The following is a 16,554-nucleotide window of genomic DNA, read 5'->3' as shown; positions in this document are numbered from 1 at the left end:
GACATTTATGATGCAGAAAATAAGATTGAAATGATCTAAACTTAAAAAAGAGGAGGAACATAGATGCTCTAATGAAAAGGCGTATGAGTTTGATGGTGATAGGCCTATGAAAAATTGAGAAGAGATTATCAGACAAGACGTTATTCTCCTCTCAACGATAAACCCAAATATCAGGAACTTAACCGATACAAAACTTTATGAAAATACCCAAAAAAGTTTGATCCAGACATTGTAGAGGCATGATGACTTGACGTCATCCTCATCTTCCTTTGACTTATCACCCGACAGTATATCCCGGATTCCAAATTCAACATACAAGAGTTGCACTCCCAATACCTTACGACATGTGCTAATAGAAGATCATAAAGCTCAAACAAGTAGAAAGTTAATAGGTAGTGAAGCGGTTTCTTTGCTTTCAATGAGACAAAAATGCTTCTAGTTTAAAGCACGTTATTTTTCCTCTTCAACTTATTAATTTATCCACATTATCTTACTCTTCAATTTTAACACTGTTTTCGTTACTTGGATTACGTTTACTAATTTTGTTCTTCGTACCTTGATATTTTCACCATATATTCTTTATTCTAATCTCCGACCTATTGAGATCCACTTATAAAATCACACTAAATACATAGTTTTATTCATTTTTAAAACTTTCTTTTTATTTTTCTTTTTTAACTATTTTTTATCAAGTTTAGTGAAAAATTATTAAACACAAACTATTCACAAAGATATTTAAGAAACAAATTTAATTTTTGAACCCACCTATCAAAAAACATAAAAGGACCATTTTTGTCATTTTCTCGTGATTTTGAAAACGCCATTTCTCCTTCTTCTTCACCTTCTCAAATTTTCCCCTTTTCGCCATTGTTTTCAATCCTCAATGTGAAGAAAAATCATCGCAAAAATCGCCTTTTTTTTCATTGAATTTGAGTTGAAAGAAGCCATCGTTTGTTGAATATACTTCATTTTTTAAAATTATTTTTTTTCCCAATTTTTTCATCTATTAATCGCCAAAATTGACAGCGTTTATGCAATGTAAGTTTTTCAACCGAATCATATAATTTTTTTTGTGTTTTGTGTAATGTATTTTACTTCGAAGTTCGAAGACTTACTTTAAATCCTTGCAGGAAGGACGGAGAACAAAGGGTTTATTGATTTGTTGCGTAATGTGCTGTGAATCGAGAAGTGGGTTTTTTTTGATTTGGTGGTTTTGACTCTCTCTCGATGACAACTACCAAACGTGCTTATAAGCTACGTATCCTTTTTTTGTTTTTTTGTTTGTATTGTTAGTTTATTTGCTTAATTTTGTTGTTTGGCTTGTAATTGATCATATAGGGTAACAATTTCTTCATAAAAATTGAAAATTGTGCAATGTGGTGCATGATTAACTTTGAGTGGGCTGGATAAACCGATATAGAGATTAGAGACAAATGATGGTAGGGAAGATCAATAGTTTTGACTGGGTTCTTAATGTTTTTTGTTTCTATTGGGAAAAAAGGGGGAAAGAAATGAATGTGAGCCGAGGTGTACCAGCAGTAGTCTCTCTACCTCACAATGGTAGGGGTAAGGTTTGCGTAGATCCTACCTCCCCAGACTCCACTTGTGGGATCACACTGTGTATGTTGTTGTAGAAATGAATGGTAAAGTAGAGAACTCACACTATAATTTGAAGACCTTGACAATGCTTTGTAATAGAGGAATTTGTAGCACATTCTTTAAGTGTGAACTGCTTAAAGATTGGGAGAAAATCATCCAGGGTTCTTGTAACTGGGGGAGAAGATCACAAAGTTAATCTCTGGTCCATTGGCAAGCCTGATGCCATATTGGTTAGTATCTCTTATTAGTTTCTCTTTTCATTATAATTTCATTTCGTTTGTTATGTATGTGTGCATTGAGATCAAAATATCTTTTGCCTCTAACCAAAAAGGAAGGTATATGAGTACAAAGGGTGAGCGTTTACATCATTAAATTTGATTTACACTTTCAAGCAGATAAATCTGTATTCTGTAGTCCCTTTTCGGATGACCACAATGGAATGTTCTCCCTGATCGAGGCCGTTGTTTGGGACTTAACCTTTCCGTTATCATTTTCTCTGTTTGCAAAGATGCAATCTTAGCGGCAACATTGTTTGTTTTTTAACACATTGTCTTGTAACTGTATTCTTGTGTAGAGCTTATCAGGTCATTCAAGCGGAATCGATTCCGTTAGCTTTGATTCTTCAGAAGTTCTGGTAGCTGCAGGAGCAGCCAGTGGTACTATCAAGCTTTGGGATCTAGAGGAAGCCAAAAGTAGGCTTTTTATAACTTTATTCTTTGTGAAAATTCATTTTTTTGTTGTTTATCGTGAACTTTACAAATTCTATCTCTTTATCGATCTATATTTCTCAGTTGTTCGAACTCTCACTGGACATAGATCCAATTGTATATCATTGGACTTCCATCCCTTTGGTGAGTTCTTTGCATCTGGGTCTCTGGACACAAATCTAAAGATATGGGATATTAGACGCAAAGGGTGCATTCACACATACAAAGGTCACACTCGAGGTGTCAATACCATCAGGTTCACGCCAGATGGCCGTTGGGTTGTATCTGGTGGAGAAGACAGTAGTGTAAAGGTCGGACTCCTCTTCTTCATTTCTTTCCTTGTTCAGTAATATATTTGGGAACTAACACATTGAAGTGCCTTCTAATGGTTGGCTGAGCCATATCAGACTGTACTTGCTAATATTTTGGATGATATCTAAACGACATGGCCACATGGCTCAAAATGAAAGAAGACTGATGATTATTGACATACATCAACTCAATGAAACATTCACTTATGATGATGCCTTTAAATTTGCTGCATCTTACAGAAGCTACTTTGTTATAGATCAGTCCATTGGTACGCTAAATATGGTCGTGAGATGATGGAATGACGGATATTTTAATCTTGGTACTTAGCACATTCTTATGACCATGATGAAAACCACTATCATTAAAAGCAATCGTGCCGTACATAAAGTGACAGTGACGCAAAACTACTGTTTTAAATAGTTTCTTTTTTCCACGTGCATCTTTCTAGGATATTATTGTTTGCTTGATATCAAGTAGCTGTATCAGCCTGTAAGCTCTTTAAGTCTAGTTATCCTGATAATAGATTCAGTGTTGTGGCAGATATGGGATTTGACTGCAGGAAAGCTTTTACATGATTTCAAATGTCATGAAGGAAAAATTCAGTGCATAGACTTTCATCCTCATGAGTTCTTACTGGCTACAGGTTAGAAAAAGCTTTGACTTAGTGCTACAATGTTCTTCTTAAGTGAAGGTCATCTTTCTTGTTGTCTTGTAAATCCTCCTGTAACTTTTGTTGTATTTCTGAAATGAGTTCACTGATGTATTCTATGATCTATGTAGAACTTGAATCTAGTGGCAACCTAAAACTTTCTCATGATGATATTCTTAGTAAAGATAAGAATAACCAAACATTTGGATCAAGAAACGACAAATTGAGAAGAGTTTACTCATTTATCTGAACTTATGACCAGATTTGATAAGTTTTGCTATTGATTAATAACTTTATCCGCCATTATTATTTTCAAGCTTATTTTCATATTTTTTGTTCTTATCTCCAGTTTAAGTGGTTTCCTCTCCAATCAGATCTGTGACTTCTATCTTGGGGATCTATAGAACTGCTTTGTCTACTTATATAGGAATCTGTTTTTTCATGTAAGTACTTACATAAAAAGTATATAGAAATGCTGTCTCATTGTGGTGCATGTTTTTAGGGGAGTTGGTACCTGATGAATAAGGTTTTCATATAAACATCGCAGGCTCCATGAAACAATACTCTCTTGTTTCCTCACAGTCGAGCTTTCCTTTTCTAACCAAAATAAAGGAAATACAAACATCAGTGCCGCCCTGTTCCCTAGTATGGAAACTAGTGATTAGTGTTAATCTAGCTTTGGGATTTCCTGCAGCGTTTCTTGTGAAAATATACCAGGAACCCCATATTAAAAGTAATGTATATTTTTGTGTCGAATTATTGGGAATTAAGTTTTAGCTTTCTTTTTTCGTGATTCAAATTTGCAGTTGGGAAAGAGGGAGGGGGAACCAAAATAGGAGGGAGCTGCATTTAGGTTTTGAGAAAGTATAAGGTGCTAACTAATTGAAGCCTGCATCTTCAGGTTGCTAATGCTGATTACACAACCGAATTCAGGGAGTGTTGAGGGATAGTGCGTGTGAGGATCGAAGAAAGGGGTCAAATTAATTATTAAAGAAAGGTCACCGAGAGCTGGGCTGCAGGCCCTTACGCCTTTATTTATATATAATAGATGAAAATTAGCTAGTTGTATATAGAAATAGCCAGATCGTCTGAAGCATGAACAAAATCGCCTTTGTTCTTGTGTCTTATCACGAAAGCTGTCAGATGCCTTACTATTTGTTCTTGGTTTTTGCATTACCAGGTTCTGCTGACAAGACAGTTAAATTCTGGGACCTTGAATCTTTTGAACTCATAGGTTCTGCTGGACCTGAGGTTCGTTGGGTTCTTCTCTTTGATTTCCCTTTTCTCATTGCAGTACACACGGCTGAGTGTTTCTCATGTATTTTGGCAACTATATGAATTGTCAGTATAGTAAAAAAGAACTGTTTTTATCTGAAATCTAGACAACAGGAGTGCGTTCCATGGCCTTTAATACTGATGGAAGAACCCTTCTTTGTGGATTACATGAGAATTTGAAGGTAGATATGCATTTTCTGTTTTGAGAAATAGTTTTGTTTAATATATTTGGCGCTTAGTCCATCTCCTAAAGAAAGTAGTCCTTCTTTGTAGGTTTTCTCATGGGAACCAATTAGGTATCATGATACAGTAGATGTTGGATGGTCTACATTGTCTGATCTTAGTATTCATGAAGGAAAACTTCTTGGATGTTCTTATAATCAAAGTTGTGTTGGAGTGTGGGTTGTCGATATTTCGGTAATAGTCACCTTTTTTCATTGAAGTTGTCTCTTTGATGTCTTGCTTCTTCCGGGATTTTTAAGTAATGTCACACTTCATCATGCTTGCCTCTTGCAGTGTCTTGAACCATACACAATGAATAGTTCTACACCATCAAGTGGTCACTCAGCAGCAAAATCCAATTTAAGAGTGAATCTATCCACTTCGGCTGAGGATGCTACAGATGCAAGTTGTGAGGGACAATTAATTTCACAAAACTCCGATCTTGTGAAAGAGACTAAGTCGTTCAGAAGACTTTCTTTGTCACAAAACATGGTTCTTCAGAGGGATTCTGCTGCTCTTACTAGTATGCTACTCTTCCGTTTTTAATGTTTCCCTTACCTTAGCATTATTAGCTTGGCACCTTAGCTTAAGTTCTTACTCTGCTTCTTTAATTCCCCATTTACTACTAATTTAGCTCCTAGCCTTTGATTAGCTTCTTTTGTTTAAGTTTGGTTGCCAGAATATTTTCTTACATTCGCACTTATCTTCTGAATGAAGCTATCACAGATACTCCTGGCACCACACAAAAAGTAAATCTCAGTACTGGTCCAAAAGCACCTCCATTCAGCTCAAGAGCAGTTCCTAATACAACGGGTGTAAAGAGGAATTCAGCAAAAACCCAGTCAACAGAAAATGGCTCTATTGTCAATAAGTCAGAGATTATACCTGTTCTTGTCCCAAGAAATAATGAAAGAACAGAGCTCGCATCTGAATGCAGGAAAGGAGGAGTTGCAGGAAGGGAAATGCCACAAAGATTGCAGCCAAAAGTATCTGATTGGAAGTCTCCTACTACCAACGAAGACCTCGGGATGCCAACTTCTGCAGCACAGTCTGAAGTTGAAGTACCTAAGGCTATTGAAAGTAGTAGCCCTGCAGACAGGAACAATTTTCCTTCTGTTAAATGCTCAATATTTGAAACTGCTGCAACTGATAGAAGTGTGAATGATGACAAGAATTTAGTTTCCACAAAACTTGATATCAATACAGCACATGAGCCACTTTCCAGACACCAAATTGAAAATTGTGCGTATTCATTCACTTGTGTCCTTCTATTTTTTTATATTGTCTTTACCTTTTCTGTTTCTATGCTTTTGTGTGTTGTGGGTTGTTTTTAGACATTGTGAGGTATGATTTTTGATCAAGAATGTTTTAAGGTATATTATGCCGGGCAGTATCAATTATGTATGTGCTCTCTAATTAGATCTAGAATTTTAGCACCATATTTGTGTGTTAAGTTGCATAGATATACTTCTAAGCTGGATGCTATGTTTCATTTGTAAAAAAGGAAGCCCGATGTTTCTCCTCCTGTTTGGTTCTCAGTGGTTAAGTGAAGTGATTGTATACCAGTAAATTTCATCAACTTATGGAGCCAAAGGAATAGTATAAGGGGTGTAGAGGAAATTAATATCTTTTATGGTGCATGTATGGATATATCTACTGATGTGTGTGTGTGTGTGTCTTGCCTTTTCGTGTAATAATTTTTTTGCCTTGATTTTATTCATACTTTTATACTTATGTTTTGAGAATGTACTTAACTATCTTTGCCAATCACTTCAATAACCTTCCTTGAGCTTTGTTTGGATTTCTTATTTGCTCACTAGTTCAACTGATCATCACCATAATTGCTGTGGAAGGGAAATAGCTTATTTGTTTAATCCGTAGCTTTATTCATTTCTGTACTTCTCCCATAAATTATCAGTCTTCTACTCCGGTACAATTTCTTAATAGATCTGTTCTGTGGTTAACTGTATCTGTATTTTGCCTTGTCTTTAGAATAATATGAACTAACTGTATTATTAACACTTACCCTTTGTACCAGATGAAGCCCGTGGAAATATTCTTAATAGGAAACCTTATTCCATGCTAGGCCAACAAAGAGGTAGAACTCTTTTTACTGCTATTGGTGCACTTCTAAATTATGGTTGTCTCATGCATTGAATTTGGAAAATTAGGTAGGACACGATCCACTATTGCAAACTGGGAAAAGAGAGATAAAGTTCCTGGTTATGAGGGTCTTGCTCCCTGCACTGTTGGGGCGGTACCTGCTCCGGATGTGGTTCCCACCAATGTGGTATGAGTCAAATCTGCGTTTTTTCCTTATTTGTAATTCCAACTGTTACTGCCTATTGAGATTTTCCCATTTAACAATATTAACCATTTGTTGCTAATTTTAATGATGGTTATTTAAGGAATGTGGAAGCATTTCAGTATTTTCAGTGTGTGATTTACGACCACATACTTTTAGCAAATTGTGGGATTTTTTCAAGTTAAATTAGCACTTTACAATCATGGAAAAGGAGTGCAAAAGCAGGGGAGAATGGGGTTTCTGTTGACAGTTAGGGGTGCACATAAGTCTATCCGAGTCAAAACACTGCCAGGTTTGGCAAAGATTATTCTCGACTCAACATAAAACTTGAAGGTTCCCAGTGATAAAGTCACAAAATAAACTAGGCTGCAAAACAACCAACCTAACTTTCAATCATCAGAAACCCGATTTCTGATTTATCTAACCCAAACAGAAAAAAGTTAGAAGTGATGGCATGTTCATTCAAACAGGAATCATAAGGCCGTGTGGGGCAGCTAGAATGCCATCATTGAGAGAAAAAGGAAAAGGAAACTAAATTCATCATTGGAACTTTTTTTCTTATGTTCTGTTTGATCTCTATCATCAATTTGGTTGGCAGACCAATTGCTGACAAATTTTCTAATTATTAGAAGTAGAATCTTGGACATGAACTGCAATGTAATTCATTATTGTAGTAGTATAGCGACTTCATAGATAGACATTCACTTCTATGGTAGTCAACGCATTAGGACACGTGATAGCTGGAACATTGAACTGTTAATAACTAAAATAGTTTTCACATAATCTCATGAATTTTGTTGTTTCTTCCATGAATATGATAGGATAAAAGTCATTTATGTGAAAGTTGTATAATTTCTCTCTTCCCTGACACAGAATTTAACTCATCGTAATTCAAAAATCGTACATGAAAAGAGAGAAGACCTTTTATCAGCTGTAAGTGAGGCGGTTTCTCCTGACGATGAGGATATCATTGCTGACTTGATGGAACAGCACAAAGAATTTGTTGGCTCGATGCAATCTCGTTTGGCTAAATTACAGGTAGCAATTTTGGAGAACTTGCTAATGGTTATTTGATTCTCTAACTTGGCAACATTAAGCTTTTGCAGTCCTTGCAACTCATTTATGTGTTAAGACTTTTAGTCCCTTATAACTGATTTGCATTATCATAAGATGATGACCTACTTGGAATGTTTAGCCTACTCTTTTGCAGATTTTCTTGCTAATCGGTAAGATATGCTGATGGGGTGGGGAGAAATTTATTCAGTTGATCTCTACCATGTGATATTGCTGTTCAAGAGTTGGCTTAATTATATCGAGTTTTTGACCTTTTGTAGGTTGTCTACCAGTACTGGAAAAGACATGATATTAAAGGGGCAGTAAGTGTAATGGAGAAGATGGCAGATCATGCTGTAAGTCTCTTGTTTTTTTGTGCCCTATTTTAAATATTAATATGTACCTTTTTAACACCATATGGTTTCCATTTGCCGGCTTACACAGGTACTTTCTGAGTTAGTGAGTTTCTTGGCCGAGAAAAATGACATTATCACATTAGAAATTTGCACATGCCTTTTACCACTTCTCACGGGGCTGCTTGAGAGCAAGTTGGATAGGTAGAACAAATTGAGCTTTGTTTTCCTTTTCTTTGCTGACCTTGTTGAAAATTTTCCATGACTGACATGTTTTCTTCTTGGTGGACTTCTTTTAGACATCAAGATATTTCATTGAGTATGCTGCTCAAGCTTGTTAAAGTATTTGGTTCACTGATTTATACTTCGTTGTCTACTCCAACATCAGTTGGTGTTGATATTGAGGCAGAGAAAAGGTTTTATTACATGTTTTCTTTTACTTCTTATTAATTATTATGTCTTTTTAGTTCAAGTTTGAACGGTTTTATTGCTTATTGTCAACAAAAGGATGGAGCGCTACAATCTCTGCTTTATTGAGCTTGAAAAAGTCAAGAGTTGTCTGCCTGCTCTTTCGAGGTATGTGAAAGCACCTAAGCGACCATCTTTTGGTCCGTGAAGAATATATATTGCTAACATTTCTCCATTTCTCCATCTTTTTTTTTTGTCATTTAGAAGAGGAGGATCAATTGCCAAAACTGCTCAGGAGCTGAATCTAGCACTACACGAAGTTTCATGAGTTTAGTATTATTGCATGGAATATCGAAAGTAACGATGGTGTTGCTGAACTTGAGTGACTTTTGTAGATGCCTGCACTGCAGGCTTTTGTACCTTGCAGAGCTAGTATCCTCTATGCAGATGCAACACTGACTACTAATTTCTTCACATTTACACTTATCATCATCGATAGTTATGGACAAACATGGTCACTGATGATTCATATAGTCGATCCCAACTTGTTTGGGACTAAGCTGTGTTGTTGTATTGAAAGTTAAGGACAACATGCTTTAAAGATGCTGCTAATGAACCTGCTTGTTGGAGAAGGATCCATCATACTAATTCTCACCTAACCCCAATACATATTAATTATTCTTTGTAATTGTAGTTTTTGTTGTGTGAATTCATGTATCAATTGTGGTAATCAACATACTATGCAAGGGTATTTAAAACTATAGCTGACTCAATTAGTTTGAGATTGAGACAGTGTTGAGTGATATATTTTATTTTGTGTCTTAACTTGTCAAAGTAAGAAATGATACTGGCTTCATAAAAAAGAAAGAGGTTCAAAGGCTTCATGTTCGAGTCCACGGAATGAAAAAAATTATGATTAGAGAGAGCTTATGGTTTACTGCTTATTTTTTGACATAATACTTAAATATGCCTTTTAACTAATATTTATGTCCTTCAACTTTTAGTGTGTACAAGTAGACACTTAAATTTGTCTAAACTTGAACAACTAGATGCGCGTGTCCTACCTGACATAATACATGTAGAACACAAAATTGCCATGTAGGATGTCATGTGACTATTTGTTCAATTTTATACTAGTGTAAGTGTCTACTTGTGTACACCCAAAGTTAGAGGGCATAAATGTCAATTGAAGCCAAGTTATAAGACACAATGCCTTACTTTTTCTAACCAGTATACATAGATTATTCACTCATTATACATGATCATACCCACAATATTCATGGATTATACTTATACATACATCCATCGGCTATTTTTAGTTTAATCGGTTTGGTGGATGACTATGTAGACCAAGTCTTCAAAAAGTTAAACTTATAGGATGTGAAAGTGAGGACCAAAAATCAGAAAGCTAAAAACTCATACATGACATCTTATTAATGATGTTTAATTCTTTGTATACATTTGACACAAATGACAAGTTCATTTTTATAGTTAAAACATAACAAGTTGAGAGGAAAACACAGAAGTCTGGTGCAGACTATTCTACATGAATCTTCAAGCAATAGGCTTCAATACATACATCTTGCATGCATGAGAGTTCACTGTAGCTGTCAAATTCCCTACAAATCTTGTCTCCAATGTCTTGTGCTGCATCAGAATATGCCAAATCATTTCCATTATGAGTAAAATGGTTAACAATCACTTCAGTTAATACTGGTAAAGACTTTAATTTTCGTATAACTTCTTAAAATGATGAAGGATAGACTACTTTATCTATCTAGCTCAGTATAACGTAGATTACTTTATGGATCCATATGAGTATTACATAGAGGTAGGTATCTATTTCCCAGATTTATTAGATTTCTATCATTACTTGTTGTTTCAGTATCTTATTCACATGTTTCTATTTGTTGTGAGAAATATAGGAAAAGAATATTATTGAATTGTTGTTGTTTCTACATTATTACATTGAGACCTTATTTATAGACCCTAGAATACAATCCTTTACCAAGTAGGATACTATTTAGTATTCCTATTTCTATTTCTATTCCTATTCCTATTCTAATAGGATTGTATAAACCTATTCATATTCTTATAGGATTATATAAACCTATTCCTATTCTTATAGGATTGTATAAACCTATTCCTATTCTAATAGGATTGTATAAACCTATTCATATTCTAACACTCCCCCTCAAGCTAGTGCATACAATTCATGTACCTAGCTTGTTACAAATGTAATTAACACGAGGACCGATGAGGGGCTTGGTGAGACATCTGCGAGTTGATCACTCGACTTCACAAAATTGACAATAAATTTCAATGTGCTTGATCTTCTCATGAAATACTGAATTTGATGCATAATGCCGATAAAACACAGAGTGATAAAATTACAGTGTTGGAACTTCCCAAACCAAGCTTGCAAAAACTGTTTCAGACCATAAAGTGACTTATGTAATCAACATACAAGGCTACTAAACTCCCCCTGAGCAACAAAATTAGGTGGTTGCTCCATATAGACTTCTTCACAATGCAGCGAACATTGTAAGTGCTCAAAATCTAGTATAAAGTACATGGTTCATGTTGGAATCAATAGACAGTCGATATTAAACAAGTCACCGAAAAACTGCCCGAAACATGCTCATATGCCGGAGTATTAGATTTGATGGGTAAAAGTGGTCACAATCTAAGAAATAAAATTATATGGGTAGGGTTGGAATGATGTCACGACCCAACTAGAAAATAGAAATTATATAGGATAGTTCGAATTGATGGAACGACCCCATTGAAAAAGAGAAATAATATGGGTAGGGTCGGAATGATGGCACGACCTTACTGAAAAAGAAAAATAATATGGGTAGGGTCAGAATGATGGCACGACCCTACTGAAAAAGAAAAATTATACGGGTAGGGTTGGAATGATGGCACAACCCTATGCAAATCAGATTTAAGGAGTCACCGGAAAGACGAATGAAACTATGCAAATCAAATCTGAGGAGTCACTGAAAAGACACATGATGCTATGCTACTCAGATATGAGAAATAGTTCGGAAAAATCCACGGTACTACACAAATTAAATATGAAAAGTAGTCCGGAGAGATGCACGGTGCTATGCAAATCAGATATGCAAAAAAAGGTAGTCACCGGAAAGATGGCACGGTGCTACACAAATTATATATGAAAAAGGAGTCACTGGAATGATGGCACAGTGCTACACAAATTAGATATGAAAAAGTAGTCACCAGAATGATGGCACGGTGCTGCACAAATTAAATATGAAAAAGCAGTCACCGGAATGATGGCACGGTGCTATACAAATTAGATATAAGAAAGTAGTCACTAGAATGATGCATGGTGACCCAACTTTTGCTAACATAATCATTGGCCAGACGGGTAACATATATGGGTGCCACCCGCCGGCAGCGGAAGCTCTTTAATTCTCTACCAAGTTCGTAGAGGCTCTGATACCATGTGAGAAATATAGGAAAAGAATATTATTGAATTGTTGTTGTTTCTACATTATTACATTGAGGCCTTATTTATAGACCCTAGAATACAATCCTTTACCAAGTAGGATACTATTTAGTATTCCTATTTCTATTTCTATTCCTATTCCTATTCTAATAGGATTGTATAAACCTATTCCTATTCTTATAGGATTATATAAACCTATTCTTATTCTTATAGGATTGTATAAACCTATTCCTATTCTAATAGGATTGTATAAACCTATTCATATTCTAACAGTTGCTATTGCCTCTTTTTCACTGTTTCACTCGACTGAGGCTCTCTCGGAAACAACCTCTCTACCTTCTCAAAAGGTAAGGCTACCCTTCTCAGACCCCACTTGTGGAAACACACTGGGTTTTTTTGTTGTTTAAAGTATCACTATGAAGTACTTATATCCAAGTTGTATGTATGTTTTGGACATGGTGAGTCTATAGCCAAATATAAAAGTTTAACAAGTATCAGTTCTTTTGTGGCCACAAGGTTTGAACCTATGACGTGTGTCTAACTCACACATCAATGTTGGGCTCTTACTACTAGGCTTTACACCAAAGCCTGGGAGCTCATTCTTCATGAAATATTTCGAAAAAATAGAATATGAATTGTTAACATAGACATACCTCCCAAAGGTCTCTTGCTATTACAACACTGTTAGGGGGGATTCCGATATCATCCCAGTTTGCTGTTATTTCGTATCTCTGAGGACCGCGGTTGAGAAGCACTAAAGCTACTCTATAGCCTGATAGAGGTCCTGCCCAGATCTGTTCGTAATAGAATGTGCACAGATTATCATCTGCAATCTGCCTTACGAGAAGGGAAAAAAGGTTCTACTTTGTATAGATTTTTGTTACCTCAAGATCACCTTCCATTCTAACCTTTTTGCCCTGGATACCTAACTCATCTGTTCAACACAACGAATGAGTCTTGATGATCGCGTATAAATTATAACAAAATGACTAGTTGCAGTTGACGTTTTGTGGAGTTTAGTACCTTGATCTACCGCGATCACCTCCTTGTTGGCTAGAATCTCCATTGTATCATGTGATAAATTTCTCACATCACAACCAATGATAAGGGGAGCCTAGAATTAGCATACAGAATGTATCATACATTCTGGCAGTCGTACCAAGGAGCAGAAATAGCGTTGATATAAAAGTGAAATATACATTTACGAATGATGTTGCTGTTGTTGTACCTTTGAAATCGCCCAGATACTAAAGTGAACGATGTATTCATCCTTCGTCATCCCTCCATTTCCAACCTCAAGCATGTCGGGATCTGTTTGGAATGTGTGAAAATATAAGTAATTGGAAGTGTCCTCTATAATAAGTGAACGTTTAGATAATATGGTCACACATTCTAACATCGTATCATTCCATGAAAAATGATCAGGCCCACACGTGAAAAGGCGTGTTGAGACACATCTAAATACTAACCATTCCAGCCACCAGGCCTTGCATAATCTGTATAAACTTCATTCTGGTCTGCTCTAGAAATCATGCTGTCAAAAGAAGGAAAGACGAATACAAGATCAAGTCATGAAATCTGTCAATTAAAAGACGTATTTAACTACTCCCAAGTCCGTTTAAAAAAGAATGCCTTTAAGACCACAGGACAAAACGACATTTTGGTACATTCAACATATCTTTAGTTGAATACAAACAAATTGAAACGGAGAGAGTATTACCTGTCCCATGTATCAGTAATATCATTCGTAGTTCTCCAGCTGTTACCTAATTTACCACCCCACAATGCCGGATGCAAATCACCCCTATTCGAGAGAAATAGGTGCATATCATCAACAATACTGTGAAAATGAGAGCAGGAAACCATAAAAAGGGCTTATCAAGGAAGACATTGTCACCATTCACAAAGATTAAAGAAGATAGGTCTTCCAACTTTCATTAGAGCTCTCGTCATAACAGGGTATCTGCAGAAGAAAGGGATCCCCGTCAAGAAAAGAAGTTCGATAGACAACTAGTGGAATCTGTTACACATGATTTCGCGATACATACCTGACAGTTGGCTTTGTTCCATCGTGGTTGCAATTATCGTACTTCAAGTAATCAATACCCTGAATGAAAATCTTGTTATCAACAACTATGTTCGAATTGTTATACAATCAAGATTAATCAGGATACTTGTACTTACCCATGCTGCAAAAGTTGTTGCATCTTGTTCCTCGTGACCAAGTGAACCAGGCATTTTCTTGCTACAAGTATAATACCTGTAGAATCCTTAAACGGTGAATTTCAAGATCATCGATATCTTTTCAAAACGAATGTCATGTGCAAGTTCAAGTTACCCTGCATCCGAGTAGATTCCTAGCTTAAGACCTTTACTATGAACATAGTCAGCTAGAGCTTTCATTCCAGAAGGAAATGTCGAGTTCTTAGCTGCAAAATTTCCCTAGAATTTGAAGATCAAATTAGCAAGGAAGATAGTTCATAAACACGATTTCCAGTTGAGACAAAAGTACCTGATCATCGCGTTGAGGTTCAGCCCAGCAATCATCTAAAAAGTGTCAAACACATGATATTAGTAACTATATCAGTTTCTGTAACAGCATAATCAAATGCAGATATGGATCGAGCTTATAAGCCGTGGGTGCTAGCTAGTGTACATTCTCATCTATGTATAGAAGATCTAAAAACAAAATCTTAGAAGTTGCGTCTATCATAAGAGATTCACACACGATCACTAAATTTTACATCGATTTTTATCAGAAACTTACCTATATTAACATACTTATATCCGAGCTTATCAAGACCAGTTGAAACCAACGCATCGGCTGTCAATCAAAAGAAACGTTCAATAATATACAGATGAATATGAATTGTGTGATTGTTAAACAAAACAAATACAGTTACCAGTTTCTCTTATGACTTTCTCATCAATGTTGCAGGCAAAATGATTCCAACTACTCCACCTGAAACACAAATTTGCTATTGTTAGTTTAAATTGCCGAAGCCTAAACAGATTAATTGACCGTGCAACAATAACATATTCAGTGTAATTCCACAAGTGCGGTCTGAGGAAGTTAGTGTGTATGCAGACCACTCCTACCTAGTTGTTTCCGATCAGCCTTCAACTCAAGGATAGCAATTTAAAGTACAATAGATATTAACATAAATCAAAGAACTACGAGAATAATACTAATACTACTAGTATGAAATGAGAAACACACACGGTGCTCCAAACTACTTGCATATCAATCTCATACGAAAGTGTCAACGCTCAACTACCTACTAACCATCTATCTTAATCTACGACCTCCACGTTCCCTTATCTAAGGTCATGTCATCGATAATCTACACAAATCAATTAGAGCAAAATCCATCACAATAAAGAACAAAAACAAGACGGATCTAGGATTTTCTCCAAATGAATGCAAATCACCACCACGCCCTCTACTACACGTTCAACTGAATCTAGCATTTTTAGACACGAAACATATAAGTAAACATAAGAAATTAGTAAAATTTCAAAAATAAATCATTTTCAGCGGCAACAAATCCATCAAATTTAAAATTTAATTATTAGATCTGTCTCTAATCAAACCAAAAACATTACATGCCACGTCATCATACAACATAATTAAAAATGAAAATCAAATATTAAAACATAAAAAATAACTAAATAATGAAATTCAGTTATACATAACAAATTTACCCCATAGGAGGAGTCGAACCGAGTCCATTATTGAGCAAACTACGTCGTTTTACAAGTAAATCCTCCTTCCGTTCCGGCCACCGCATTCCCGCCGTCCTCCGGTGGGAGTAACCGCCACACACGGCGGAGATCAGTAGACATAATGCAAGTATTAGCTTAGTACCTACTCTTATCTCCATTGACACACACAAACTGCAAGTTCAGTCCCAGTCACTATAGTTTATTTATAGAATTTGCGTATACTTTACTTTCTTCGAAACTCAGTAAAATTTCATTGTACATGCTGTGCTGTCGAAATTTTAATTTGTGTATGATATTTGTATTATTACAATTGGGTTCTTACAAGTGTTGAGTACCAATTGATAGAGACAATGATGACAAAATTCACGTTCAAAGAAAATATCTTGTCTTTATGCCTAAATGATTGTTCTAGTCATTTAATATGTGTAGCTGGAAATAATAATAATAAATTATTATTAAACGGTGATGTG

General features: G+C 35.8%; 2 protein-coding genes across 2 annotated transcripts; one reads left to right on the top strand and one right to left on the bottom strand.

Moving 5' to 3' along the window:
• Positions 1–824: 824 nt before the first annotated feature.
• LOC125818570 (katanin p80 WD40 repeat-containing subunit B1 homolog KTN80.4-like) lies at positions 825–9,702 on the top strand. The gene is made up of 19 exons (XM_049498064.1): positions 825–1,038; positions 1,131–1,258; positions 1,699–1,829; positions 2,174–2,291; positions 2,391–2,617; positions 3,159–3,261; positions 4,448–4,518; positions 4,650–4,724; positions 4,816–4,959; positions 5,059–5,287; positions 5,482–6,006; positions 6,803–6,862; positions 6,936–7,054; positions 7,943–8,107; positions 8,404–8,478; positions 8,567–8,679; positions 8,775–8,891; positions 8,983–9,051; positions 9,148–9,702. Exons 2-19 carry the CDS (start codon positions 1,228–1,230, stop codon positions 9,209–9,211), a joined length of 2,436 nt encoding a protein of 811 aa, XP_049354021.1. The 5' UTR covers positions 825–1,038; positions 1,131–1,227; the 3' UTR covers positions 9,212–9,702.
• Positions 9,703–10,292: 590 nt separating this feature from the next.
• LOC125818577 (alpha-galactosidase 1-like) lies at positions 10,293–16,301 on the bottom strand. The gene is made up of 15 exons (XM_049498070.1): positions 16,064–16,301; positions 15,262–15,320; positions 15,126–15,182; positions 14,871–14,905; positions 14,697–14,800; positions 14,543–14,618; positions 14,407–14,465; positions 14,256–14,321; positions 14,079–14,162; positions 13,828–13,892; positions 13,587–13,669; positions 13,382–13,472; positions 13,243–13,292; positions 13,012–13,152; positions 10,293–10,530 (listed from the first exon to the last, which is right to left on the bottom strand). The coding sequence occupies exons 1-15, from the start codon at positions 16,240–16,242 to the stop codon at positions 10,438–10,440; spliced, it is 1,242 nt and encodes a 413-aa protein (XP_049354027.1). The 5' UTR covers positions 16,243–16,301; the 3' UTR covers positions 10,293–10,437.
• Between the last annotated feature and the right edge of the window lie 253 nt (positions 16,302–16,554).

This window comes from Solanum verrucosum, unplaced genomic scaffold (genome assembly GCF_900185275.1).
Source record: "Solanum verrucosum unplaced genomic scaffold, falcon-dt-bn FXZP01000252.1, whole genome shotgun sequence".
NCBI classification, from domain to species: domain Eukaryota; kingdom Viridiplantae; phylum Streptophyta; class Magnoliopsida; order Solanales; family Solanaceae; genus Solanum; species Solanum verrucosum.
The sequence above is the reverse complement of the archived record's forward strand: the minus strand, read 5'-3'. Positions and strand labels throughout refer to the sequence as shown.